The 27567-nt window shown below is 39.4% G+C and overlaps 1 protein-coding gene across 1 annotated transcript in view; it reads left to right on the forward strand.

The window, feature by feature from the left end:
• si:dkey-256h2.1 (uncharacterized protein LOC337520 homolog) overlaps positions 1-27567 on the forward strand; it is a 246445-nt gene that overhangs the window by 56382 nt on the left and 162496 nt on the right. Inside the window, exons 5-6 of the mRNA XM_060824762.1 lie at positions 11228-11368; positions 15561-15682. Of these exons, the coding sequence (XP_060680745.1) occupies positions 11228-11368; positions 15561-15682 (263 nt within the window). The remainder of the gene's footprint in view (positions 1-11227; positions 11369-15560; positions 15683-27567) is intronic.

Below are 27567 nucleotides of genomic sequence, written 5' to 3' on the forward strand. Positions count from 1 at the left end.
GGGCATTACACACATTAACAGTGAGTCTCAGGGGTCTACCCATATTACAGTCTAATAACTGCATCGTCTTGGTGATGTTCTTATTGATATTATTGATTAGCATGGCACTGTCTGTGCAGGTCATACTCCATAGTGCTGTCTGCCCACTGTGAATTGATGTAAAGCTACAGAGCTATGTGATTGAATTTCTCCTCATTTGTGGAGATTGAAGGCAAAATATCTTCTATATTAAACAATAAGCTCATCGTACAGTTTTTTTTCCATAACATATTACTATTAAAGCTTCTTTTTCAATTGTGGCCATCCCATTGTTCCATCTCAGCGAGTGACAGCAGAACTTTCAAAACATTTTCTCATTATGATCCTATTTTGAAGCTGCCACTACTGTAGACCAATGAGAGTGGGATCGAGAAGCTTATGAAAGAAGTGGGAGTGGGAGATGGGAAGGGGTGAGAGATTGGTGAGAGTGATGGGAAGTTAACCATGGAGTTATAAAGTAAAAAGAAACAATGTTCCTCTTTAGGAAGGTAATAAAATCTACATGATCCAACAATTAAACCACACCCACTATTAACAATTTAGAGTGAACTCACAACTTTTAGCAATTGGTCACAGTTCCATGGCAGCCATTTCTGCATCAGAGCTTTCAACCTAACGTTTTGGCTCACGACTCCACTGGGGTTAGTGACACAGTTTGAAAACCCTAAGCAAGAGTCATTGTAGCCTGGTCTATGCTTTCCATCTTTCTACACCTGAAAGAGTATGACATCACCCCAATCCCATATAAGATGAATTAGCTACCATTAGACTGACTAGACATTGTATCATAGTGTGCTAACATTTCTGATGAAATCAAGAGGTGCTTGATTTTGCCAAAACCTTTCTTGGTTCATGTTCTAACACCATTTTTGATCTTGACTGTCTAAAAGCTTATTAATATATTTTAAGTTTGATAAAAACTTTTCCATTTTATTTACCATTCAAATATATCTTTGAAGTTCTGTGATGTTCCTAGATGGTGGGAATTCCTGAATAGCTTTGGATTTCTCAGGATCTGCTGTGATTTCTGTAACTTGGAAAATTTGGGCACGAGAATATTGGATTTAAAATCTTGCAGTTCTCATTCAATATGAGACATGCACTCTGTAGTTCTGACATGACTGCTCTAACTCAAGTGACATGTTCATGTTCACTTGTGGCTCTTTGTATTAGTATGTCATCCACGTGAAATGTTACTTTGTAAATAGTTTCTCATGTGTTCAATATTGTTCTTTGAATAATTACTGGTGCTCAAACAATAGACCCCAAAACATAACAAACATAGTCAGTTTTCTGGATTCTTAATCTTGAGGTAATTGCCAAAATTCATTTTCACATCCATTTGATGAATAGGATACATTTAGCTATTTTTGCTTGACCTAATCCATTTGAAGACCTTGGGCGGTCACATGTTCCACTACTTTATTGAATTTCACTAAATTGATGCAAATTCGGATTGAACCATTTGGTTTTGGTCCTATAACCAGAGCTGAACGCCATCTTGTTAGCATCATAATTGATGAAATTATTCTTTTTCTTTGCATACACTTTTCTTAGTTTGTATAAGCACATTGGTTTTGCATCAACTCTTGGGTAATGTGGTACCCTTGCTTCTTTAGACATGTGAACAGCTTTGAGACCTGCCTTGTGATATTTTCCTGCCCACTTCCCATATCCTTTGATTCACTACAAAACCCAAAATGCACCTATTCTAGCCTTAACCAACAACCCTCTGGAGTAGAGAACTCCAAAGACTTACAAAGATTTGAATGAAGACATTTCTCCTCTTCTTTCCCTTTTATCTGGATAGCCTGTCCCTGGCTAGTAGAAACAGTTTCTCAGTGTCTATTTCAGGGCTTCCAAAAGTGTGATTTTGTGTTGGGGCATTAGCTGAGATTTTGAGGTTGTGATCCTCGAGCTACCATAGAGCCCCGAGCAAGTGCTGATGGCTTCATGCTTCTGGATTTTTAATAAGTAGTTAGCATAGCCTAACTAGCTGGTTTGTGAGGCCTAATTCCTATTCTGAAAAAAAAACAAAGAATAGGTATGTACCTTTTACGGGTCGATGGTGGCCCAGTGGATAGCAATGCTGCCTCACAGTGCTAGGAACTTGAGTTTGATTCCAATGTTGGGTGACTGTCTGTGTGGAGTTTGTATGTTCTCCCCATGTCTGCATGGGTTTCCACTCAATGCTTCAGTTTCCTTCCACAGTCCAAAGATGTATAAGTTAGATGGTTTGGCCATGCTAAATTGTCCCTTAATATCCAGGGATGTGTAGGTTAGGTGGATTAAACATGGTGAGTGTGGGTTTATGGGTATAAGATGGGGAATAGATCTGGGTGAATGCTGTTTGGAGGATCAGTGACAAATTGATGGACTGAATGGCCTCTATCTGCATTGTAGGGATTCGATGATTCTATAAATTTAGTTTACACAATTTTCCACTCTTGCTACTTTCAAACAAGCCCACCAAATCTTACACCTCCCTCTGACTATTCAATCATGCATCTGCTATCTTCCCTCCTCATCTCCGCACTGGCTCTCATACATTCTTCACTCCCCCGCCCCATTTCTTAAAGTTAATAGAGAGAAATTAGGAAATGAAAGATGTGTTATTCCTTACATTTGTTGCCAGGATATTGTAAGAGTCTGTAAGTCAGGATGGAATGACTGAGTTTTCAGTTGAACAGAGAGAGCCAGCAAGAATTTGTAAAAGGCAGGTCACGCCTTATGCAGCTCAATGAATTATTTTTTGGCTCAGATGATTATAGTAGTAGATTATGGGAATGTCTGTGGATTTTATTTATATTGATTTTCGGAAGTCATTTGAAGAAGCCCTTCCTCAGAGACTGTTTGTTAAAATTGAAGTTCATGATTCAAGGCAAATTATTGACTGGTTAGGAAACTGTGAAATAGCATGAGGCAGAGTAGGGATAATCGTTGGCACTCTAATTGTCAGGATTGTGGCTAGTGATGCCTCATAACAATCTATGCTAGGTTCTCAACTATTCATGATATTTAAATATTTAGAGGATGTGTTGAAAAGCCATGTGAAGACTCAAAAAGACAACAATGTAAGCAATGTACATTGAAGTATGAAATTAAAATAAGTTATTGATAAATTTAGTTGGTAGGAAATAATTTTGCAAATAGATTTTGATATCAATATATGTCAGGCTTTGAATTTTTTTTTACAAGTATAGAACAGGGTATTTTTTATTAATTCTAGTTTGTCATGATTTAAAGATCCGAAGACTGTATCAAGCTCTGGTTAGACTATAACTAAAATACTGTGTGCAGTTCTGGGCACAACATCTAAGGAAGAATACTTGGATGGACTGTGGCCTAAATTTGCAGAATGATTCCTGGACTCTTAAGTGTTAAACTGTGATCCAAGGCGCAATTGGACAAAGTTGTATCCCATAACTGTTAAAGTTATGTGGTGGTTAGTGTTGTGATTGTAACGAGGTTAGCTAGGTGAACCTCATAGGATATGAATTCCCAGACTGGGGCTGTTAATCTGGTCCAGTCGAGGAGTCCCAGCTGGCAGATGAGCTCAAGAGTGTCAGAGGTTCTACTCATACTGAGAGCTGGCTCTGAAGGAGCTGGATCAGTGTCAAGCACTCTCCAAATGTAAATAAAGTGTGATTTTGTGACAGGATACCAGCCTCTGTGGTGTTATTTCAGTTAGATGCAAGTTTCCACCATATTAAGGGAACAGGTAATATAGAGTAAAATTATTTTCATTGGTTGAGAAGTCTGGGTGCATAATCTAAAAATGTAAACTCAGGCCATTTTGGAAACACTTCTACATAGAAGTTGGAATTTTCTTCCACAAACATCAGTTGATACCATGTTAACAGTAACTACCTAATCTGAGATTGATTAACATTTGTTATCCAAATGTATTAAGGCAGTATTTCAAGCAAGTTTTCTAATCTGACCGCATTTTGACAACTGAAAATTAATGCAACCCAAGTGCCAGCAAAACTGAAGCAGCGAGAAAATAGCATAGAGGCATTCAGTATATAATTATTAATGCTTGTACATTTTAGAGAATCAACATATAATACAGCATATATATACAAACATGTTTTATCATAATTTGTAAAAATTTTGTTATGTGTACTCATGTTGGTTTCTGCTAAGTTCTGCATATTCTCTGGTGACAGAAGGCACACTGAAGCCCTCCTCCCCATCTCACCAACACTATAACCTAACTCTCTCCACTTCCCCTCCCGGAGACAGTAATCATCTCCCCTCTGCCATACATACTGCACTCAGCACCTTCCCTCCATACGTACCCAAAATCAGCACCTCTCCTCTCCCTTGTTCTACCAATGCACACCATAATCAGCTCCTCTTCTCCTATCATCACTCTCACAAACATAACACCAGTACCTCTTTCAACACAATTGTTCCCCCCACCCCCTCACCCCCTCACCCCCGCTACCATCCTTTTTATTTGTTTTTGTTGCCGATACCTGCAAAGTAGAGTTGTCAAATTGGAGTAAATTGCCTGTACAATAGCATCAGAAATACAGTACAGTCTGAGGCTGCCACTTACCTTCCTAGCTAAGCTGCATGACTTCCTGTTTTTCTTGTACTCAGTCTGTGACTGAATTACACTTATCCTTGCACCAACATGGCACTCACACATCCCGGTCCTGTATGACACTTGCCTGTAGAAGTGCTTTCTAAAGTTAAAGAACATTTTCTGCTCAACATCTATCTTCTGCTGTTTGGTACATCAGTCAAGAGGTTGCCAGAGTCATCATCGGTGCCTCCTAGTAGAAGGAGCTGTTTCTGTGACTCCATCAATGGATGGGTGACTCATGACCCTTAGTTTTGGGACCTCTACAATGAAGGTTATAGGGCTATGGTAAAGTAAATGGAATTAAATCATAGATCAGCTGTGACCTCATTGAATAGAGAAACAGATTACACGTGCCAACTAGCTTACTTCAGTTCCTGTGTCCCTGAAAGCTAATACAAATCTTTGTACGTTAGCTGTTCATAAAGATATATAGAACATAGCTCTGTGGATTCTTCTACCACAGAAATGTCAAATCTGTTTGGGCATGCTGCATGACACCAACACAGATCTTTATTAATTACCCACTTACTTAAATTGAAACTCCTTATTATAACAAAATGTGCAGAAATGTGTCAGAAGTTTATTGGATGTCAGAAAGAGTGTCATTTGTGAAACCCTGCAAATACCTTTGTAAATTCTCTGTGTTTGTCAACCCTTACGTGTGGGGTGGGTTCATATGAATTCATATTGACGATTCTGCTGTGACATATCTTTCATTGAATTACATGCAGTTTTATTTATCATGTTATTTCTGCTGAGAGAGTTTTTATTTATTTGGAAATATTTTTGACAAATCAGTTACATTGAGACAATAAGAAGGTAGATGTTTAACGTAACTGGATGATCAAATGTATGCTAGAGACCAGTCTTAAGTTATTTTACCACACCAGAATCTTCACTATCGTTCAATGCATTGGAGTTTATGTGCAGTTCTGTGACAGTGTGTGAGGGACTTATTGACAAACAGTAGCCTATTTTACACCATGCTGCATTTTCTTCTCCATTGAAACCAATAGAAAAGATTATCAGTTATGTTACAAAATAGGATGCCGATTTTCTTTCAAAGATTTTGTGCTTCTGGCCAATATCATTCCATGGCCTTCTGGGTCCTAAAGAAAAGTTATAAAATAGATGAAGATCTTGAAATGTGTTCTTGGACTGAAAGGCTGTTATTAGAGTTTAATGAGGATAGATTTAATTGCGGTGTTTCTTGAAAGAGATGCTGGAAGTTGAGGTTTAGTTCATGTGGATTATGATTTTGAAACGAGGAAATGAAACTGGAGCAGTCCTAGCAATGAAATAGAGGTGATGAAGAAACTCAGTTTGGGATTGATCAAGTACATCAAGCCTTTCCCTCTCCGTAGTTTGCTGTAGCTAGCAATTGTCAAGCTGGGGTTAGAGACCTGTAATTGCTGCTAAGACCCTTGATTTTGTGAATATTAACACTGACTATAGTTTAGAAAGTAATTTGAGATATCCTGAGGATGTACAAGGCATCATAAATACAAAGTCTTTCTTTTCTTTCCTTCGTAGAGTTTTCTTAACTGACTGCTGGCAAGCATAGACCTATCTGTACCTATCCTGTTTGTGGATTTGTTTGTCAGGAATAGGGATTGCAATGGTATTTTGTTGCATCTCTCCATTTATCTACGTGCTAATATCAGTATATATTTCTGTTGAGACCTTCATTATTTTTTGATTTTTATTTCTTATCATTATTGTTTTGAAGCTGAGAGTAGGAGGTGAACATTGGACTGTGAGCAGCTACTTGTATTTTTCAATAAAGAGATCAAATAAACTGTTATTTGATAATGAAGTCCATCTTGGAAGTGAAGTGTGGCTGATTCTTGTTAAGAATACTCTATAGATGCTTTGACTCTGGAGAGGCATAATGCTAAAGCAGAGGCAGATATTGAATGTTAACTAGGATTTTGTGGGGAGACTGGTAGAGAGAAGCAAGAGTTTGAACTAGTTTTAGGATTGTGTTTAAGTCAGAATGACTGTGTCTGCGAAAGTGGCAGCTGGAGCTTTGATTGCTCCCTGGTTGACCTTCCAACTCACTGAATGTTTGAAGAATTGAATCTTGGTTTTAAACATTAACTGAATATTTCTCAGAGCCTTCCGATGACTTGGAAACCAAGCAAGATACAATACCATATATCTACTATGTGTGGTTTGTGAAGTCTGCTTAAGTGAACTGGTCAATCGCATCTCATTTATTTCTTTCTTTTGATTTATTCCTTTACTGGGTCTGTTTATCTGTCTTTGTGGAGTGGAGGAGGAAGCTAGAATCACAGCAGAATGGGTTTAAGTCAAACATATTAATTAGATTACCTAGCAGTTTAGCTTTGCTCTGCTAAAGCTAACTTCAAAAGTTTTTGAAATTTTTATTCATATTATAAACTTGATCTCTGGTATTGTTTACTGAAAAAGTCTGCTACTGGTTATTCAAGAAGTCTGGTTAGAAATATTGGGGTCAATTTTAAGGGTCATTGAGTATTTTAATTCTGCTGTGTTGTGGATAGGGAGACTGATTTGATTTTTGCTATCTGTCTCCATATCATAACATTACACAGACACAATTACTTTAATGCATTCTTTTGACTTCCAAGCTGATATCTTGTGTTGTGAGGTCCAGCTCCTCATGTTTGCTTGAATAGTATTAGAAAATTGAAAGAGTGTATGTTCACTTTAAAACAGAGAGTGTTTTCTGAATTTTGGAGTGAATTTAAAGTACACACTCAGCTACCTGAACAGAATGGCTGAGAGAAGGGCTCTTCCAAAATAGGTACATGTAACAACTGGCTGTTATGCTTTGGTTGCTATTTTGACAACAATTAAATCTAAGCAATAAGTTTAGATTATACCAAGGATACAATTGAGTTTGAATTTATTGTTTTGACAACATTGGACCAATGAGAGGATACGATGCTGGGGATTTAAAAAAACACGGAAATTTGGAATTCTCAAATGCCTCATGACATTGCTTTGTCCACTGAAATTTCGTGTTCTTCATTAATAAAGCCTTCAGCGGTGGAATCCGCTCAGTCCCAATAATCGATGAACCTCTTTCTTTGAGTGTGGTCATGGAAATTCCTCGAGAGCCTTCGTCTTCACGTTCCTTGGGGTCATCCTTCCATGTCCGATGTTGTGTCCCAAAAACATGACCTCTGTCCTCACAAATTCTGTTATCTTTAAGTTTATTACCAGTTTTCGTAATCGTTCAAAGAGCTCTGCCAACTGTACCATGTGATCTTTCCACGAATGGCTAACAATCACCACGTTATTCAAGACATGCAGCACAATTACTTAATCTGCCCATACCTCTGTTTACAAGTCTTTGGAATGTGGTTGGTGCATTCCTCATTCCAAATTGCATCACTTTGAATTGATATAGTCCATTTTGCTTCTTTTGCTTTTTCTGATAATGGTACCTGCCAATAACCACGCAGTAAGTTCAACTTTGTGATATAAGTGGATTGTCCAACCTTCTCTACAGTTTTCAACCTTGGTATTGAATTTAGTTAACTTTCCGATGTTCCGATGTTCAACACAAAATTGTTGAGTCCTGTCAGGTTTGGGAACCAACACGATCAGTGAGCTCCACTCATTCTGACTCAGTTCAATAATGTCTTTGTTGAGCATCACATCCACTTCCTTCTGGATCTGTGCTGCTTTGAGAGGATTAAGCCTGCAGGGGTGTTGTTTTATTGGAACAGCGTTCCCTACTTCTACCTCATGCATAATAGTATTAGTCTTCCCCATTTTATTCATGCGCATGTTTTCATACTGCTACAATAAGCCTTTCAACTCGGTTCTTTGCTCCTGAGACAGCTCACTATTCTACCCCATTTTTCGAGAACTTCCTTGTTATTTAATGCATTTTGGGGCACATCAAAACCAACGCCACCTGGATTTTATTCCTCTCTCTGCAGGGAAGTACTAACATATATTTCTCCGGTGGCTTTCCTATCATTTGACACATTTCCAGGTACGACAAAATTCAACCACGTCCTTATGCAGTCCAGGCCAAAAGAAGTGCTTTTGTACCTTAGGCTGAGTCTTCCTCACACCTAGATGACCTCCCACTGGTAATTCATGTGCTACTTGTAGTACTTCTTTTTTGTATGCTACTGGCAACAAAATCTGGTGAATTCCACCCATTTCTCCTCTGCACTAACCTGTCGTGGTCTCTATTTTCACCTTAGGATTTTATCCTTAAGATAATTACCCTCAGGAATACATTCTGATTCCTGTCAATCTATTCCACCAGTTATCACCCTCTCGGGTGACATGTCAAAAAGAGTGCAAATACTTTCATCTCTTACTATTAGAGACTGACCAGATCCAGCATCTCTTAAAATTGTAACTTCTTTCCCTCCTCCCTAGTTCTTCATAACAATAGTACCTTATCCCATGCCAAATCCCACTTGTCTATGAACACATGCTTGCTGATCTTTTCTCTTTAAATTTACAATTTCCCCTGTTTTCTTATCCTCCTTCTCCATGCATCCCCAATCTCCAGGCATATGGTTTTCCCCGACATTTAATTTTGGCCTTATCTACACTCCCGCCATCTTTATACAGTAGTCAAATATTTGGGCAGTTAACGCCTACTTCAAAGTTCTCTCTCAGAACTTCCACAGCTTCCAAATTCCTTTGTATTTAATAATTTCCTTGAAACCCGTCTATTTGGCCGATCTCTCTGTAGAACAATTAGATTACTTACAATGTGGAAACAGGCCCTTCAGCCCAACAAATCCACACCGACTCGCCGAAACGCAACCCACCCATACCCCTACATTTACCCCTTACCTAACACTACGGCAATTAAGATTGGCCAATTCTCCTGACCTGCACATCTTTGGACTGTGGCAGGAAACCGGAGCACCCGGAGGAAACCAGGAGAGGAAATAAACCATATCCCCTGAATGAGTGAAAAGAAAATCTCATATTTTTCATCTATGTTAAAAGTAGAGCATTAATGCAGGCTCTTGTTGAACTTTGAAAACAGTAAGCAATTCACCTTGTGCCATTTTTCTTCTTCCTTCTCCTTATATCCAGTTTCCTTCTGAACACTGGAAAAATGTTTTTGCTCATGTTGTCATTGCGTCTTTTACCTTTAAATCTGTCTCCTCTCATTCTCAATCCTTCCGCTAGCAGGAATAAATTTTCCCGATCTTCTCTGTCTAGATTTCCATCATGATTTTGAACATCTCTATCAAAGCTTCTCTTGTCCAAAGGAAACAGTCCTGAATTTTCCAACCTACCTACATAACATATGGTCCCCATCCCTGGAATCATTCTCATGATTTTCTTTCTGTACTCACCTTCAAATCCTTCCTAAAGCTCCAAAAGTTAGTGTGCTTCCAATGTGATTTTTAACTTTATAAACCCCAGTCCAACACTGGCATCTCCAAATCATTCGGAAAGTGTGACACTCAGAACTGGAGATAGTGTTCCAGTTGAAGCATTTTATGCAAGTTTAACATAACTTTTACCTTCTTTGGTCTTGTACTCTATGTCCTGATTAACAAACCCGAAGGCACTGTATGCTTTATTAACTGGTCTGTGAACCTGTTCTGCTTTCTTAAATGATCTATGAACACAGACACGCAGGTCCCTCAACTACATTTTAGAAATCTTCCTTTATATTCTTTTTGTCCTTCCTAATAAAATGAATGACTTCACAGATCTCTGGATTAAATTTCACCTGCCAGTGCTCTGATTTTATCTACTTATCTGTGTCCTTTTGAAATTCACAGTGCTTCCAAGATTCATATTGTCATTAATACTTGAAATTGTGCCCTGACTACCAAAATCAAGGTCGTTTAAATCAGGTCATGTGACTTCTGGGGAACTCTACCACAAACATTTCTTCCTTCGGAAAAACATCCATTCATCACTTTTGTCTGTTTCCTGTCTCTGAACCAATTTCACCTCCATAGTAATGTCCCTTTTATTCTTGAACAATAATGTTACTCAATTCCAGGTATTGCTCCTCTTTCAAATTAAATAAAAGCATAAGGGATAACAGTTCCCTGATGCATTCTCCATGGTAGCGCTTTGATCAATCTGAGTTGGCTTGTCCACCAATCAGCACCTTTATTCACAATGAAAAGTTGTTGCTTCCTTTGAAATTTGACATTTTTGCTTCTGTCCTGACGAGTGTAAGATAAAAAGCTTCAGCAGTATATCTGTTTTTTCAGCGATAGTTTTTGTCACAAAGACTTTCAAAATAATTTTGTTGATGAAATTTACTGAATGGATTCAAGAAAATCTTGAACTGTTTAATGAACCCAAAAATCGAAACCATCTGAAGCTGGAAATTTGTGCACAATTGCCTGAAATTTCCCTCGGGATTATCTGGCAGAAGATTAGGGGAATGTCCAGATCGATTATATAAACGACTTAAAGCACGTATTTTGTGATTTCTGTAGTGTTTCTGCTGATCTTCTGCCAAAGTTCCCATCAGAGAATCAGATAGACATGGAAATTCCTCTGAAATGTTGCTTTTGCAGGTGTAGCATTAATATTCAAAATATTTCATCATTATTTTAAATTCACTTGTTTAATTGCTATTTTACACAGAAATCATGCCAAAGTGAATGTGACTTTCCAGCACACGCCTTCACCCAATTTTTACTTTGGAATTGACAAGGAAGGAAAATTGTCAGAATCGGGCTGGTTCCTCTATCCATCATTTAATTTCGTTGTCTGGCAAGCTCAATGGTAAGGAACTGCTCAATATTAAACAGGTGTTCCTTTCATAATTTTGGTTGGAAATCTTAAAGGAAATGTTGTAGTTTAGAAAATAACTATATTCTAATTTGTTTTTGATTCCTGTTTACATTTTCATTCCATATTTAATTTTCTTGCACCAAATAAGTCGGCAATTTCGGGAAGCTAGGAAGCAAATCCATCAGAAAAAAAGTAATATTTTAATATAGTTTAGATTAGATTTCATTTTTCAATATTAAATAATGATTTTGTTTTCCATTTGAGAAGGCAATTCATTCTTTTGTTGCCTTTGAATATTCTATAAAATTTGAACATGAGAAATAATGGTAGTGACATGCTGAGATTATTAGTAAAAATAAAAATGCACAAAATCTTGTGTCATGTGATGTAGGTGTCAGTGAATAGGGACGAAGGGAATGAACGGTGTTTCACTGGATCATACTTAGGAAAAGCAGAAAGTTACATATATATAGATATAGACTCATGAAACCAATACATTCTTAACAGATAGGGTAGTGAGTGGGCAAAACTAGCAGATGAATTTCAATGTCTGGAATTATGAGATCATCCTCTTTGGACTTTGAGGATGAGGAGCCATGGAGAACTGTTTAAACTTCCGATGTGCTGTCATTTTCTAATGATTAGAGGTGAGACCTGATTTTAAGTGGCATGGAGAATGGATGTGTGGAGAGCTTGGACAAATGCTAAAGTATGATTTTTAACTCCTGGGCCTGATTTGCATGCTTCATAGTAAGCTACATAGTTTGATCATGCAGAATGTGCTAACTGGCACAGGTTTTTATCTTGGGCAGCAGAAGGCTATTAACTAAGACCAGAGGAGCAATTACCAGCATATGGCTATGTTTACAATCTGACTTGTCAGACTTTGTGGAGCAATGCTGAATGTTCTTTACCACAAAGAAAGTAAAAATAAATGCAAAATGATTATCTATATTTTGCTACCCAATATTTTCTCCTTGCAATTAGGCAGGATGAGAAATTCTAATATGTTTCTGTTCAGACGACCAATTAAAAATAACACACTCTGTGGATTTAAGGAAGAACACTGTTAGATTTGGGTTAATGTTTTTGTCAGAACAGCAGGGTGGAATAGTAATGGGTAAATTACTCAAATCATTTTCATTTACCTGCCTGGTTTCACTGGGTGAATAGATTCAAACTGCTTCCGTTATCTCCACATGAAGGGAGGAAAAAGAAGCATAAAACACCTCTTATGCTTTCCCTATATCAAATTAAACCAAATTTCCTAGCAGTGCAAATACCTTATGAATAAATAGATACTTAAATCCGGTAATCCCCTGTATGACATTGACATTGCGAGTTCTAAATGTAATCAGATAGAAAAGCGGTGGTCATCTTCCAAGATGCTATTGACTCTGAAACAGTTCCTACAGATTGGAGGGGAGCTAACATAATTCCTCTATTTAAAAAGTGAAGAAGAAAGAAAACTGGGAATTATATACCAGTCAGCCTGACTGTGGTATTGGAGAAAATGCTAGAGGCCATTATGAAAGTTTTAATAGCAGAGCACCCAGAAAATAATAACAGAATTGGATAGAGTTAGCGTAGATTTACAAATCTACTGGAATTCTTCAAGGATGTAACCAGTAGAGTTGATGAGGGGGAGCCAGTGGATGTGTTTACTTGGACTTTCAGAAAGCTTTCAACAAATTTCCACATCAGAGATTAGCATGTAAAATTAAAGCATATAAAATTGGGGTGAATGTACAGTAGAGGCAGATAGAAAACAAGTTGGTAGATAGGAAACAAAGTGTAGTAATAGACAGGTAATTTTCTGACTATCAGCCAATGACAAATACAGCAGAGATCAGTGTTAGCATTCTAGCCATTCACAATATATATTAATGATTTAGATGAGGAAACTAAATGTAATATCTCGAAATTTGTGGATGACACAAAACTGTGTGGCAGTGTGAGCTCCGAGGGAGATGCAGAGATGTTTGTGTGGCTTGGACAAGCTGGGTGAGTGGGCAAGTGCATAGCAGATGCAGTATAATGTGAGTAAATGTGAAGTTATATATTTTGGCAGCAAACAGAAAGGCAGACTATTATCTGGATGGCTAAAAATTGAAAGAGAGGAATGTGCAATGAGATCTAGTTATCCACATACACCAGGCACTGAAAATAAGGGTTAAAAATGTGTGATGCTGGAAAGTACAGCCGGTCAGGCAGCATCCGAGGAGCAGGAGAGTCGACGTTTCGAGCATAAGCTCTGCCACTCCTCAGCCCATTGGCCAATCTGATCCAGATCCAGTTGTACTCTGATGTAATCTTCTTTGCTGTCCACTCCACCCCCAATTTTGTGTCATTTGCAAACTTACTAACTATACCTCCTATGTTCACATCCAAATCATTTATATAAATGACGAAAATCAGTGGACCCAGCACCGATTCTTGTGGCACATCACTGGTCACAGACCTCCAGTCTGAAAAGCAATCCTCCCCCACCACCCTCTTCTGCCTTCAAGCCAGTTCAGTAACTAAATGGCTAGTTCTCCTTGTATTCCATTCAATCTAACCTTGTTAACCTAGGGGTCTGGTGCAGCCGGCATAAAGAAGGCAAATGGTGCATGGGCTTTCATAGTGAGATGATTCAAGTACAGGAGCAGTAATGTCTCGCTGCAATTATACAGGGCTTTAGTGAGATCACATCTAGAATATCATGTGGAGTTATGCTCTCTTTATCTAGAAAGGCAAGTTCTTGCGATACAGGGTGTGCAACGAGGTTTACCAAACTGATTCCTGTAATCAACTAGGAGAAAGTGGGTGCTAAGATGCTCAAGATCAGAGCCGAGAGTGTTGTGCTCGACAAGCACAGCAGGTCAACCAGCATCCAAGGAGCAAGAAACTTGATGTTTCGGGCATAAGCTCTTCATCAGGAATGAGACTTGTCGGCCAGGGTGCTGAGAGATAAATGGGAGGGGGGTAGGGCTGGGGGGAAGGTAGTTGGGAATGCAATTGGTAGATGAAGGTGGGGAGAAGGTGATAGGTCAGAGAGAAAGGTGAAGCAGATAGATGGGAGAGACGATGGATTGGTCAAGAGCATGGTGCTGAGTTGGAGGGGAGGAAAAATGAGGAACTGACTGAAATTCACATCAATTCAGTGTGGTTGCAGGGTCCCAAGGTGGAAGATGAGGTGTTCTTCCCCCAGGCAATGGATTGTTAGGGTTTGGTGATGTAAGAGGCCCAGGACCTGCATGTGGGAGGGGGAGTTGAAGTGTTCAGCCACAGGGCGATGGGGTTGCTTGGTGCGGGTGTCCCAGAGATGTTCTCTGAAATGATCCGCAAGTTGGCATCCTGTCTCCCCAATGTAGAGGAGACCACATTGGGTGCAACGGATACAATAGATGATATTTGTGGAGATACAGATAAATTTCTGTCAGATGTGGAAGGATCCTTTGGGGCCTTGGACGGAGGTGGGGGCAGGTTGGGCACAGGTTTTGCACTTCTTGCGGTGGCAGAGAAAGGTGCCGGGAGTGGGGTGAAGAGAGGTTCAATTTATTAGAATTATATTCACTAGAATTCAGAAAAACAAGTGGAAAATCACATAGAAATCTGAAAAGTTCTAACCAAACTAGATGGGTTAAATGTGAGAAGGATGTTGCTGGTGGATGGAGAGTCCAGAATTAAAGGTCTGAGGATAGGGGGTAAACCATTTAGGACTCAGATGAGAAGTATTTTCTTCACTCAGAGCATGGTGAGCCTGTGGAATTTGCTACCGCAGAAAGCAGTCGAAACCAATACATTGTATGATTCCAAGAAGGAATTGGATATGAGCACTTGAGACTAAGAGATGAAAGGGTATGGAACAGACTATTGAGTTGGATGATCAGCTATGATCAAAATGAATGGCAGACTAAGCTCAAAGGGCTGATTAGCCTAATCCTTCTATTTTCTATATTTCTATGTAATAGTTTTATCATGAGCTCTTTTCCTGTGGATAGATTTTTATAGGAATTCCAGGGGATTGTGGATATCTATTTTCTGAAAATTAGTTGTTTATTTTTGAGCAATGTGTACACAAATGTCAAGAATTTCCATAACTTTCAACAGGAGTTGGAGGTTGATTTAAACAGTATAAAATAAAATATGTCAAATCATGCCAGTCATGTCAACAGTAATTTTTTTGCTTTTTTCAAAGGTTCATTTATATGAAAATCTTGAATACAAAGCTTCAGAGGCCAGCTACCATAAAAAATGTTTTCAATGACACTGTAATGCAAGGGGACAAAGGAGCAGTAGCAACTGTGGAACTCCCAGAAGGTAAAGTTCTTTATCTTTTCTACAGCTATTTTTCTATGCTGCTAATTTTAGAAATACTATCACCGACTACAAATGCACCAAATTCTCAGTAATATTCCTTAAATTGTTTATTAAACTAATAACATTTAGGGATTAATTTTATGACTCTCTAATAGGGACAAACTAATCAATAATACAAAGATTCCTTTTCCTGTATAAGTGGACCCTTCAATGATTGGAAGCAGTCTGTTACTATCTTCTCTCTCCTACCCTTGATATCTTTGAAAAGTTCTATCACATAATTTGATAAACTCCTATTTTCCAAAGAAGTCATTCCCAGTTTTTCTTTTGGTATTATCTCATATACTGGTACCATCTTAATATGTCTGCTGCCCAGTCCTAAATGTGATTCCAGTAAAACAATGAGACCATTAAAGCTGTCATCCCCGTTCCTTATATGAATGACAATATACCTTCCTTACTTTTAGATTAGATTAGATTAGATTAGATTAGATTACCTACAGATTGGAAACAGGCCCTTCAGCCCAACAAGTCCACATCGATCCTTCGAAGAGTAACCCACCCAGACCCATTTCCCTCTGACTAATGCACTGACACTATGGGCAATTTAGCATGGCTAATTCACCTGACCTGCACATCTTTGGACTGTGAGAGGAAACCAGAGCACCCAAAGAAAACCCACGCAGACACGGGGAGAATGTGCAAACTCCACACAGACAGTCACCCGAGGCTGGAATCGAACCTGGGACTCCGGTACCGTGAGGCAGCAGTGCCAACCAACAAGTGACACCAATAAAATTTGAAATAATGACATTTTATTTGATGTGATATAAAACATCTTCTTTAATCAATTGTCAATCATGAATAGCACGATGGGACATTGGTTAGCATTGCTACCTCACAGCACCAGGGACCTGGGTTTGATTCTAGCTTTGGGTGACTGTCTGTGTGGAGTTTGCAAGTTTTCCCCGTGTCTGCATGGGTTTCTGTCAGGTTCTCAGGTTTTTTCCCACAGTCTAAAGATGTGCATGTTAGATGGGTAGCCATGCGAAATGCAGGGTTAGAAGGATAGGGTGGGTCTGGGAAGGATGCTGTTTGGATGGTCAGTGCAGACTCAATTGGCCGAATAGCTTTTTTCTACACCATAGGGATTCAATGAATGTTGGCATGTAAAAATGTGGACATAATTTGACAAAAGTTTATTTGTGTAGTTATTACACATTTTTAGTCCATAGAATGTTGTAAGGAAAACAGGTACTTGACTGAATAAACATATACATTTTAATTTTGTATAAAGTTATAGAGCACGGAGACAGGCCTTTTGGCCCAAACTGGTCCATGTCAACCAAAATGTTCATCCATGCGAACCCTATTTCCCTTGGCTCATATCCTTCTAAACATTTCCTATCCATGTATTTGTCCAAATGCCTTTTAAATGTTAATGTACCTGCCTCAACCACTTCTGTTGGCAGCTCATTTCTTATGTGTACACCCTCTGTGTTAAAAAGTTTCCCCTCAGGTTCCTTTTTATTCTTTCCCCTTTAACCTTAAACTGATGCCCTCTAGTCCTCGATTCCCCAAACCTGGGAAAAAGACTGAGTGCATTCACCCTATCCATGCCTCTCATGATCTTATAAACTTCTATGAGACCCCCTCTCAATCTCCGTCACTGTTAAGAAAAAAGTCCTAGCTTGTTCAACCTCTCCCTGTAACTCAGACTGTTGAGTCCTGGCAACATTCTTATAAATTTCTTTTGCACTCTTTCCAGTTTGATAATATCCTTCCTATGACAAAGTGACCAATACTGGACACAATACTCCCAAGTGAGGCCTCGATAATATCCTGTATAATTGCAATATAACTTCCCAACTTCTACAATCAATGCCCTGACTGATGAAGGCCAGTGTGCCAAAAGCCTTCTTCACTGCCCTGTCTACCTGTGATTCCACTTTCAGAGAAGTGTGCATCTGAACTCGAAGATCCCTCTGTTCCACTATACTTTTTAAGGCCCTACCATTCACCGTGAAACTCCAACCTTGATTTGACTTTCCAAAATGCAAGATCTCACACTTATCTATGTTCAACTCGATTTGCCGTTTCTCGGCCCACTTCCCCTGCTGATCAAGGCCCTGCTGCAATTTCTGATATAGATTATCATTAATATCACATTTGGAATATTGATAGTTATTTTGAACATCCTGATTATGAAAGAATATTATTTAATGGAAACGAATGTCATGGATAAGTCCAGTAGTATAGTCTCAACACTTTTTTCTCAAAACACAGAAAATTCACATGAGGGGAAGGCATGAGTCATCGAATTACATGAGATTAAAGCACAGAAAAAGACCTTTCATATTTATGTATCACATCAGCCTTCTGGCGTTATACTTTATCTACTCTTTTATTCCCTTTCCCTCAAATGCTATGTAGCTTCACATTAAATACATCTATGTTATTTGCCTGAACTACTCTTTATAGTGAAGCAGTTCATATTTTTATCATTATTTGGGTAAAGAGGCTTCTCCTGAACTAATTATTGGATTTATCAGTGCCTTTAGCTTTATTCAAATATAAATATTTCCTCCAAATTTACTCTATCAAACCCTTCTATAATTTAAAGACCATGGTCACATTTCAGTCGTCTCTCTTCTAGAGACACAAGCCCCAGCTGTTTAATTTTTGTTGTTGCAATTAACTGCTCAATTCTGCTATCTTTCTTGAAAATGTGCCATTTTCTTCAGTATCTCAAAATTAATAAGTTAAAAATCATACAACACCAGGTTATAGTCCAACAGACTTATTTGGAGGGACTAGCTTTCTAAGTGCTGCTTCTTCTTCAGGTGGTTCAAAGCAGCATTTAGAAAGCTAGTCCCTCCAAATAAGTCTGTTGGACTATAACCTGGTGTTGTATGATTTTTAACTTTGTACACCCCAGTCCAAAACCGGCACCTCCAAATTAAAATTATAAAGTTGTCTAACCAAAGTTCTCCACAAGTTTACACTCAGTTAATATGTGTTCCACGAAATAGTCATATTGGTCTGCAAAACATTGGGTGGAATCTTTTATAGAGGTCTGAGTGACATAGTCTAAGTGCAGGTTAGGTGGATTGGCCATGCTATGATGGCTGAATTGGATGAGCTATCGAGCAAAGTCAATCTTCACATTAGCAACATCTTGTTGCAACTTTTATGGTGTTTCTGAGTAGTGAGGCAACTTTGTTAATAGGTAACGGCGAGTTGCTAATTAAAGGGGATTATAGCTTGTTAAGTGCATTATTAGCACTTCAATTTATCTCATTAATGTTTAGTTTTCTATCTTACCAATACTACCGAACAAGGTGATTCTTGAGAATTCACAATATGAAGTAGGTACCTGGCAGCTTTAGATTGTTGTTGGCTGCAACCTGTCTCCAAACACTGTTGTGGCAATTAGTACAATCACATAACCAGGCAGCTCGCGTTGCTAGTCAGCATTCCTCAGGTAAGGGGGTATGGCTCTTGCAGTATGGCAGTGTGCTATGTCAATCTCATATCTGCACCATGTGCCAGTTGTTTACACAGCAAACACATTATATGTGCAGCAAGCAAGCAACCAAGTCTCAGGGAAGTAGTTCTCCCCATCAGTCAAAAGTTCCAGAACAATAAGTCTAGGGCTGCCTCCCAAACCAGTCCAGGGTATTGGCTCCTGAACCTCAGGACTGAGGGCATGTTAACATAGGACGATGAGTCTGGTGAGTATTTGATGTGTCCCTTCCCCACAAGGAGACAGGATTATGCCACTGAAGTAATAGTCTCCCAACTCTTCTTCCCACTGCAGCAGCCCCTCCTTGTTGATCCCCATCCCCTTTGTTACTGTGTACGGACTTGATGGCCTATCCTTTGCTCATCTCCTTAAGCAAAGTAACCGGACAGCCCTGGACAAAAGTATCCTAATCCCTATCTGATGACTGTCACAGTGCACCAGATTGTGCACCAAAACTCTCTAATGCTAATGCTCCCACAATTTCGGAGCCTGTCTGGGCTACTGGAGACAGCTTTGCCAATGCTTATTCTGATACCTCCGTGCTCTCCTCCCTAGAGGTTGAGGAAAGGCTTCTGGTGCAACTGGATGTTTTTCCGTGGTAGTGGTAGACATCCTGATGGTAGCTACAGGACAAAAGCAAGGGCTGATGTCATGCCCAGTGGTTAGAAATGGTGTGCAAAGAATTACACTGACAGAGGGGTTAATTTGAGAGTTGCGATGGAATGAAGAATGGAACTTATTCAGTTGCTGGAATGTGAATGGCTTGGCATATGTGCAAGAGGAGTTAAGAGTGTTGATTATGGGTAGCACGACTGTTACTGCAGGTGATTAGAAGGTGGTGAGGTGTGCAGACACTATGCCTGGTCAGTGGTATGGGAAATTGGTGGGCATGAGAGTAAATGAGGGAGATATTACCATCAGAGGTCAAAGTGGCAAAGCATGAGTATCATTGGGAGATATGTGAAGTATGAAGATATAAAATTAGTGTGATGTAGAAGAAAAAAGTGTGTGTCACTTACCTTAGTGGAATGGAGACAGTCATTCACCTTCTTAATGCTGGTCATTCCCCTATGCAGTAGAGATGGCACTGACCTGGGTGCCAAACCTGGACCAGGCTACATGGGTCTGGCAGGCTGGCCTCCTCTACCTATGCTCTAGGGAGAGGATACCTTTTCTTTGCCCTCAACCAGGACCTTCATATTGAAGAATCACAACGCCATCTTCCCCTTCTCTGACATGTTCAGATTCCGCCCTAAGTACTTGCTGTTCTTATTTAATTATTTTTTTCAGTCCAATTCCTCCAGAAATGAGCATAGCAATTTTGTTTTCATTATTTAATGGACTTAATTAAAATGTGTCACTTCGTTTACATTTTGTGTCACAATGATTAAATCTTTATTTCTCAATCTATTTGTTCCTATACATCCCTGTGTCTCTTAATATTTCCATCTCCTTAGTATTCCTTTCCAACCATATCACCTCACATTTGCCTGTCTTGAAATTATTTTGCCAATTAAACACACATTTTGTAAGTCTATTAACATCTTGTATTTTATCATGTGTTTCCATTGTGTTAACTGTGCTTAAGGTTAGTATTGATTTCTTATTCCACGAGTCAAATCATTATTATGAATTACAAGAAGCACTGCTATCAGTACTGATCCCTGTGGAATATCACTTCCCCTTTTTATCAACCTGAGGAGCTGTCATTAACCATTAATCTCTGGTTTCTGTCTTATAGCTGAATTGCTGTCTGTTCTACTGCTGTCTTCTGCGTCTACATATCCTGAATTTAGACATACAGCTACTTGTGGCACTTTTGAAGGCATTTTGAAAGTCCAAACACATTATGTCTTCTACATTATCCTTCTCTGCTCTTTATCTTGCTTCTTCCAATAACTTGCTAAGGTTGGTAACAGATGACATTCCCTTTTGAAATTTCGACTAACTGTTTGGTTTCTAGATGCTTTTCTATTCCAATATCTTTCCTATCAAGCTAACTTGACCATCGTTTCCTGGAATTATTCTGTACTCCTTTGTAGATACTGCAGATCTTCAACATGCTGAAAAGCATGGATAATGGAAATGAAATTAAACCACTTAACCTGAAGTATACAAGTTCAAAACATATCTTACTTCAAATAAGTTACGAATTAGAAAGTTTTCTGTGACAGAGGAGTGGCTATGTGAAATGATTATGTCAGTCTTCTGCTTTGAAAGAAATGCAAAGAAACTGTGTGCACTTTCCCTTGGAAAATTAAGTGGTTTAAGTCTATTATAGCTCAGTTTTAATATTTATTTCAAATTTTTTTTACAGTATTCAATGAGGAGATAGATTGATAAAACTGAATCCTAGATGTAAGTGGATATTAAGGAATATATTTCAATGGGATTTTCCTGATCATCTACTATACTTTTTCTAGCTCAGATTTTCAACTCTACCAAATATAGGAAAATATAAATATGAAGAAAGACCTGTAAATTAGGATATTTTTCAATAGAACACTAATGATCATGTGTCAATGTAATTGCGTGTTTAAATGTTGGGAAGTTTGAGGACAGGGTAAATAGAAACATTGGTTAAAGAATCGACCTGGAGACAAGATTAAACATAAGATTTAGATCAGAATTTAATGGAATCATTTGCTTTCTCTGTTCAATGTTTAAGGAGAAACATTTTTCAGAGAAATTACAGTTTTCTCTAGGTTCATTATACTGCCACTTAGCAAGGTGAAGAGTATAATTAAAACTGAAATGGCTTTATAGACAGTAACCACATTACACGGCAGCAAAATTGGTCTATGAGTAATGCCCCTAGAGAATTTAATACTGACATCTAACCCTCTATTATAAAATGTAACGGCTGTCATTAGTAATATGGCTAATTGACCATTGCGTTATTTGCTAGATGTTACAAAGTGGCAGCTTCCTGACAATTAGCCCTTAGCACACGCAGTCTCAAATTACGTCACTTTATGTCCTCTGCAGTCTTTGTATTTGATCTAGAGGTTGTGAATAAATTAATAGTTTACACTTGGCTTGCTGCCACTAAAGCTATTAACTGGAATTGCTGAAGGTAACAACCTAGGCAGAATAATGCTGCCAAGAAAGTGCTGCACTTGTGTTAGATGTTATATCTAGAGCTTGTGTAACTATACATCCAGAACCAGTAAGACATAGTGGACAGTTTATCAAAAAGGTTGGATTGTCCTGAACACTGGTGTCACGGTGCATTTTGTGATGTGTGGACATTTCTGGCAAGGCTATCATTTATTGCCTATCCCTAGTTGCTACTGAATTGAATGTCTTGCTAGGGCATTTAAGAGTGTGACTATGAGCTAAAGATATCTCTGTGGGTCTGGGGTCACACGTCGGCCTGACCAAGTAAGAATGATAGATTTTCTTGCTGAGAGGACATTAGTGAACCAGCCTTTTTTTTTACAGCAATTGTCAAATGTTTTCATGGTCACCATTACTAAGACTACTAATTCCAGAATTATTAATTGAATTTTAAATCCCATTAATTGTGATGGTGGAATTTGAACCCAGCACATTAGACTTGGCTTCTAAGTTGATAATCCAGTGATGTCACCACTTCACCACTGTCTCTTCCCAACTGCCTGCTCATTTTTTTTACTGACCTCCTTACATTTCCATATATCAGCGGAGTTTAGCCTTTGTTGTGAAATATAATTTGATTATTGTTGCCATATGTGAATATGTCATTTGGATAGATGTTTTTGTCATTTGATATCGCCTCTGTTGGAGGACATGACTTGAAGTCATTGGACTAGTTGTCAGAATGCCAGTTTTCCATCATTATGTCTAATTTTTCACCTTCATGTAAAGACTAGCTGCTCCAGCCTGTCAAACCATTGGACCATGTAGTCACCTAAGACACACAATAATATAATGGACTTTTTTTACATTTTCTTTTGTCTGAAGTGATCAATGTTAACGCTTGGGGTCTGGTGACCCAGAACTGAGTTCAGAGCAAAGGTTACTGGACCCGGAACGTTAACTCTGATTTCTTTTCACAGATGCTGCCAGTTCTGCTGAGCTTTTCCAGCAATTTCTGTTTTGTTTCTGATTTACAGCATCTGCGGTTCTTTTGGTTTTAATTTAGTCAATGTTAATATTCAGTTTAATATCTGTGGATAGTATGGGCATTGTAACTGTGGTAAAATGTGAAATTCTTAATTTATAATTACCAATAAGCTATCAATTTCCACTAAATCACTTTAGATTGACTTTTATAACAAGGCTAAGCCTTGAATTTCTGCTGGCAATCTCAGCAAGTTGTTGGTCAGTAATAAGATCAGAAGTAGGAATGGTCACCGATGATTTCAGAGTGTTGAGTATTATTCACAACTCCTCAAATATTGAAGCAGTTTGTGCCTGAATGCAGCAAGACGGGAAAATATCTAGGCTTGGGCTGAAATGTGGTAACTAACATTGACACTACACAAATGTCATACAATGATCATCTCCAATGAAAGATAATGTAACCGCTGCTCCTTGACATTCAATGTTGTAACCGTGACTGAAACTCCACTATCAACATTGTGGGATTACCATTGACCAGAACTAGACTAACCATTTAATACTGTGGCTACAAGTGCAAGTCAGAGGCTAGGAATGCTTCTGGGAGTAATTCACCTGACTCCTAAAAGCCCATTCTCTGTACACAAGACACTAGAGATAGAATATTCTCCAATTGCAATTCCACACACTCAAGCAGCCTGACACCACCAAAGACAAAGTAACCCACTTACTTGGCAGAAAATAAAGCATTCTGTCCTTCTACCATTGATGCTTAGTAGCAGCAATATATATGATTTACAAGATGCACTGCAAGCATTCAATAAGGCTCCTTAGACAACATCTTCTAAACTACTACCTAGAGGATAAGTAGATACATGGGAACAGCACAACCATTAGGTTCTCCTCCAAAGCACTGTATTGGACCAGAGGGAGTGTCCAAGCAGTTCTTTTCAGATTTGGTTAAATGTAGTTAAGAGAAGACTCAGCAACAGCAATTTGCTTATATATAAGCATTTATTAAGTAATAAATGAAGATGAAAAAGGAAGGAAAAGAAAGCAATGAGTCTCATGCCCTCCTGCACATTGGGGCCCCCTTGATCGATGCTGGACTGGAGGCCAAGGTTTGTTTCTGGAATCATTCGTGATTCCGGTTGAAAGTGAAGTCTGACAACTTGCAATAAAATTCGCTGTCTTATACAGTGTATCAAACCGCCAATACTGAAAAGCAAATGCAGATAACTGGCAATCTTCGGCATGCACAGGAATGTTCACAGGACTCATTCAAGGTCATGCAGCTGTCAAATGTCATGAACAAGTTTTGCTCTTCAGCACATCCTACACAGCCACTCAGAATCCAGACTGAAAATATATCATCATTCCTTCAGTGTTGTTGGTTTGAAGTCCTGAAACTCCCTCTCAAACAGCATTGTTAGTTATATGAAATGGACTAGGAAGTTTAGGAAAGCAACTCACCACCACCTTCTCAAGGACATCTAGTGGTGGGCAATAAATGCTGACCCAGCAGTCACATCCACATTTTGTAACTGAATAAAACAAAAAAGCTCCTCTCCTCAACCTCACCTTGTGAGCCTGGAATATGAGTCAGGTTTGAGCCACAGAACAGAACAATAGGAATTGTTTTGTTCCAGGGACTGGTTTTCCAACAGTAAGAAGTTGCTTTGTGATCGATGACTTTCAGAAGGTTTTGAAATGTTAAATAGTGATGGCTAGCACTTGTTGCTGAATTATTGTTTTGCCTTCTTATCCATTCATAGCTCATGGATGTAATTGACATGGCTAGCATTTATTGCCCATCCATTGCAACAAATAATATATTTTTCTCATTTGCATGTTGTAATAGTATTCCAAAAACAAGCAGCTACAAGCATGCAAATATATAATCATATAAAGAGTGAAAACAGCTGAATCATTGAGTCTTCCTTTCAGCCATATTGAAACTAGTCAACATCCCAATGCTCCCTACTCACCAGTAACCATGTAATTTCCTGAGAAAGGTAGGAGCACAAGTTTTGTTTTAAAAAGCCATTCTTTACCAGCCCAAAAAGTGATTAAACTAAGAGTTTTCGATTCTAGCCTCGGGCGACTGTCTGTGTGGAGTTTGCACGTTCTCCCCATGTCTGCGTGGGTTTCCTTCGGGTGCTCCGGTTTCCTCCCACAGTCCAAAAATGTGCAGGTCAGGTGAATTGGTCATGCTAAATTGCCTGTAAAGTTAGGTGCATTAGTTAGTGGGAGTGGGTCTGAGTGGGTTACGCTTCGGAGGGTCAAAGGGCCTGTTTCCACACTGTAGGGAATCTAATCTAAAAAGACAATGAAGACAAGATTCAGGATTCCGAGCATCCAGTTTGGGTTAGTTGACATTGATATCAGCTTCCTCAGGAACTTTTGCAGTGCACCTGGATCTTCTGCAGGTTTTGGCAAACTATTCTGAGGATCTCTAGGAAAAAGCAACTTCTCCTGAATATATATGATTCTGTGCTGATGTAACCAATTTGGTGTTCTCATTCTCCATAACTTATCTAATTCAAATATGACATCTATATGCACAAAGTCTAACTTTTGTACAATTTTAATGCAAAATTAAATTTAAAGTCAATGCTTTATTTGAGTAAAAAGACCTCTCTCTTGACCCTAATATGATAACTACCCATTAGTTTTGTACTGGGTTTTAATCGATTGGTCTTTTCCAAGACCACAGCATCTCCCCACTTGAAAGGTGTTGTAAATAGACAATAGGTGCAGGAGTAGGCCATTCAGCCTTTGGAGCCAGCACCATCATTCATTATAATCATGGCTGATCATCCACAATCAGTATCCTGTTCCTGCCTTATTCCCATAACCCTTGATTCCACTATCTTTAAGAGCTCTATCCATGTCTTCCTTGAAAGTATTCAGAGACTTGGCCTCCATTGCCTTCTGGGGCAGAGCATTCCATATATCTACCACTCTCTGGGTGAAGAGTTTTCTCTTCAACTCTGTTCTCAATGGCCTACCTCTTATTTTTAAACTGTGTCCTCTGGTGCTGGACTCACCCATCAGCGGAAACATGCTTCCTGCCTTCAGAGTGTCCAATCCTTTAATAATCTTGTACATCTCAATCAGATCCCCTCTCATCCTTCTAAACTCAAGTGTATACAAGTACAGTCGCTTCAATCTTTCAACATATGATCGTCCCGCCATTCCAGGAATTGACCTTGTGAACCTACGCTGCACTTCCTCAATAGCCAGAATGTCCTTCCTCAAATTTGGAGACCAAAACTGTACACAATACTCCAGGTACGGTCTCACCAGGTACAGCTGCAGAAGGACCTCTTTGCTCCTATACTCAATTCCTTTTGTTACGAAGGCCAGCATGCCATTAGCTTTCTTCACTGCCTGCTGTACCTGCATGCTTGCTTTCATTGACTGATGTACAAGAACACCTAGATCTCGTTGTACTTTTCCTTTACCTAACTTGACTCCAATTAGATAGTACACATTAGAGTGGTGCTGGAAAAGCACAGCTGGTCAGGCAGCATCCAAGGAGCAGGAAATTTGACGTTTCAGGAAAAAGCCGTTCATCAGGACTGAAGGCAGGAAGCCACCAGGGTGGAGAGATAAATGGGAGGGGGGTGGGGCTGGTGAGACGGTAGCAAAGAGTACCATAGGTGAATGGGGGTGGGGATGAAGGTGATAGGTCAGAGACGAGGGTGGGGGGAGGTAGCAAAGAGTAAAATGTGGGTGGATGGGGGTGGGGATGAAGGTGATTGGTCAGAGAGGAGGGTGGAGCGGATAGGTTGGAAGGGAGATTGGCAGATAGGACAGGTCATGAGGATGGTGCTGAGCTGGAAGGTTGGAACTGGGATAAGGTGGGAGGAGGGGAAATAAAGAAACTGGTGAAGTCCACATTGATGCTCTGGGGTTGAAGTGTTCCGAGGCAGAAGATGAGGCGTTCTTCCTCCAGGCATCGGGTGATGAGGGAGTGGCGGTGGTGGAGGCACAGGACCTGCATGTCCTTGGCTGAATGGAAGAGGGAGATGAAATGTTTGGCCATGGGGCGGTGAGGTAGACTGGTGCGGGTGTCCCGGAGATGTTCCCTAAAGGGCTGTGCAAGAAGGTGCCAGTCTCCCCAATGTAGAGGAGACCGTATCGGGAGCAACAGATACAATAAAAGACATTGGTGGATGTGCAGGTGAAACTTTGATGGCCTGTGGAAGGCTCCTTTGGGGCCTTGGATGGAAGTGAGGGGGGAGGTGTGGGCGCAGGTTTTGCAATTCCTGCGGTGGCAGGGGAAGGTGCCAGCAGGAGAGGGTGGGTT

Source organism: Hemiscyllium ocellatum, chromosome 5 (genome assembly GCF_020745735.1).
Source record: "Hemiscyllium ocellatum isolate sHemOce1 chromosome 5, sHemOce1.pat.X.cur, whole genome shotgun sequence".
NCBI classification, from domain to species: domain Eukaryota; kingdom Metazoa; phylum Chordata; class Chondrichthyes; order Orectolobiformes; family Hemiscylliidae; genus Hemiscyllium; species Hemiscyllium ocellatum.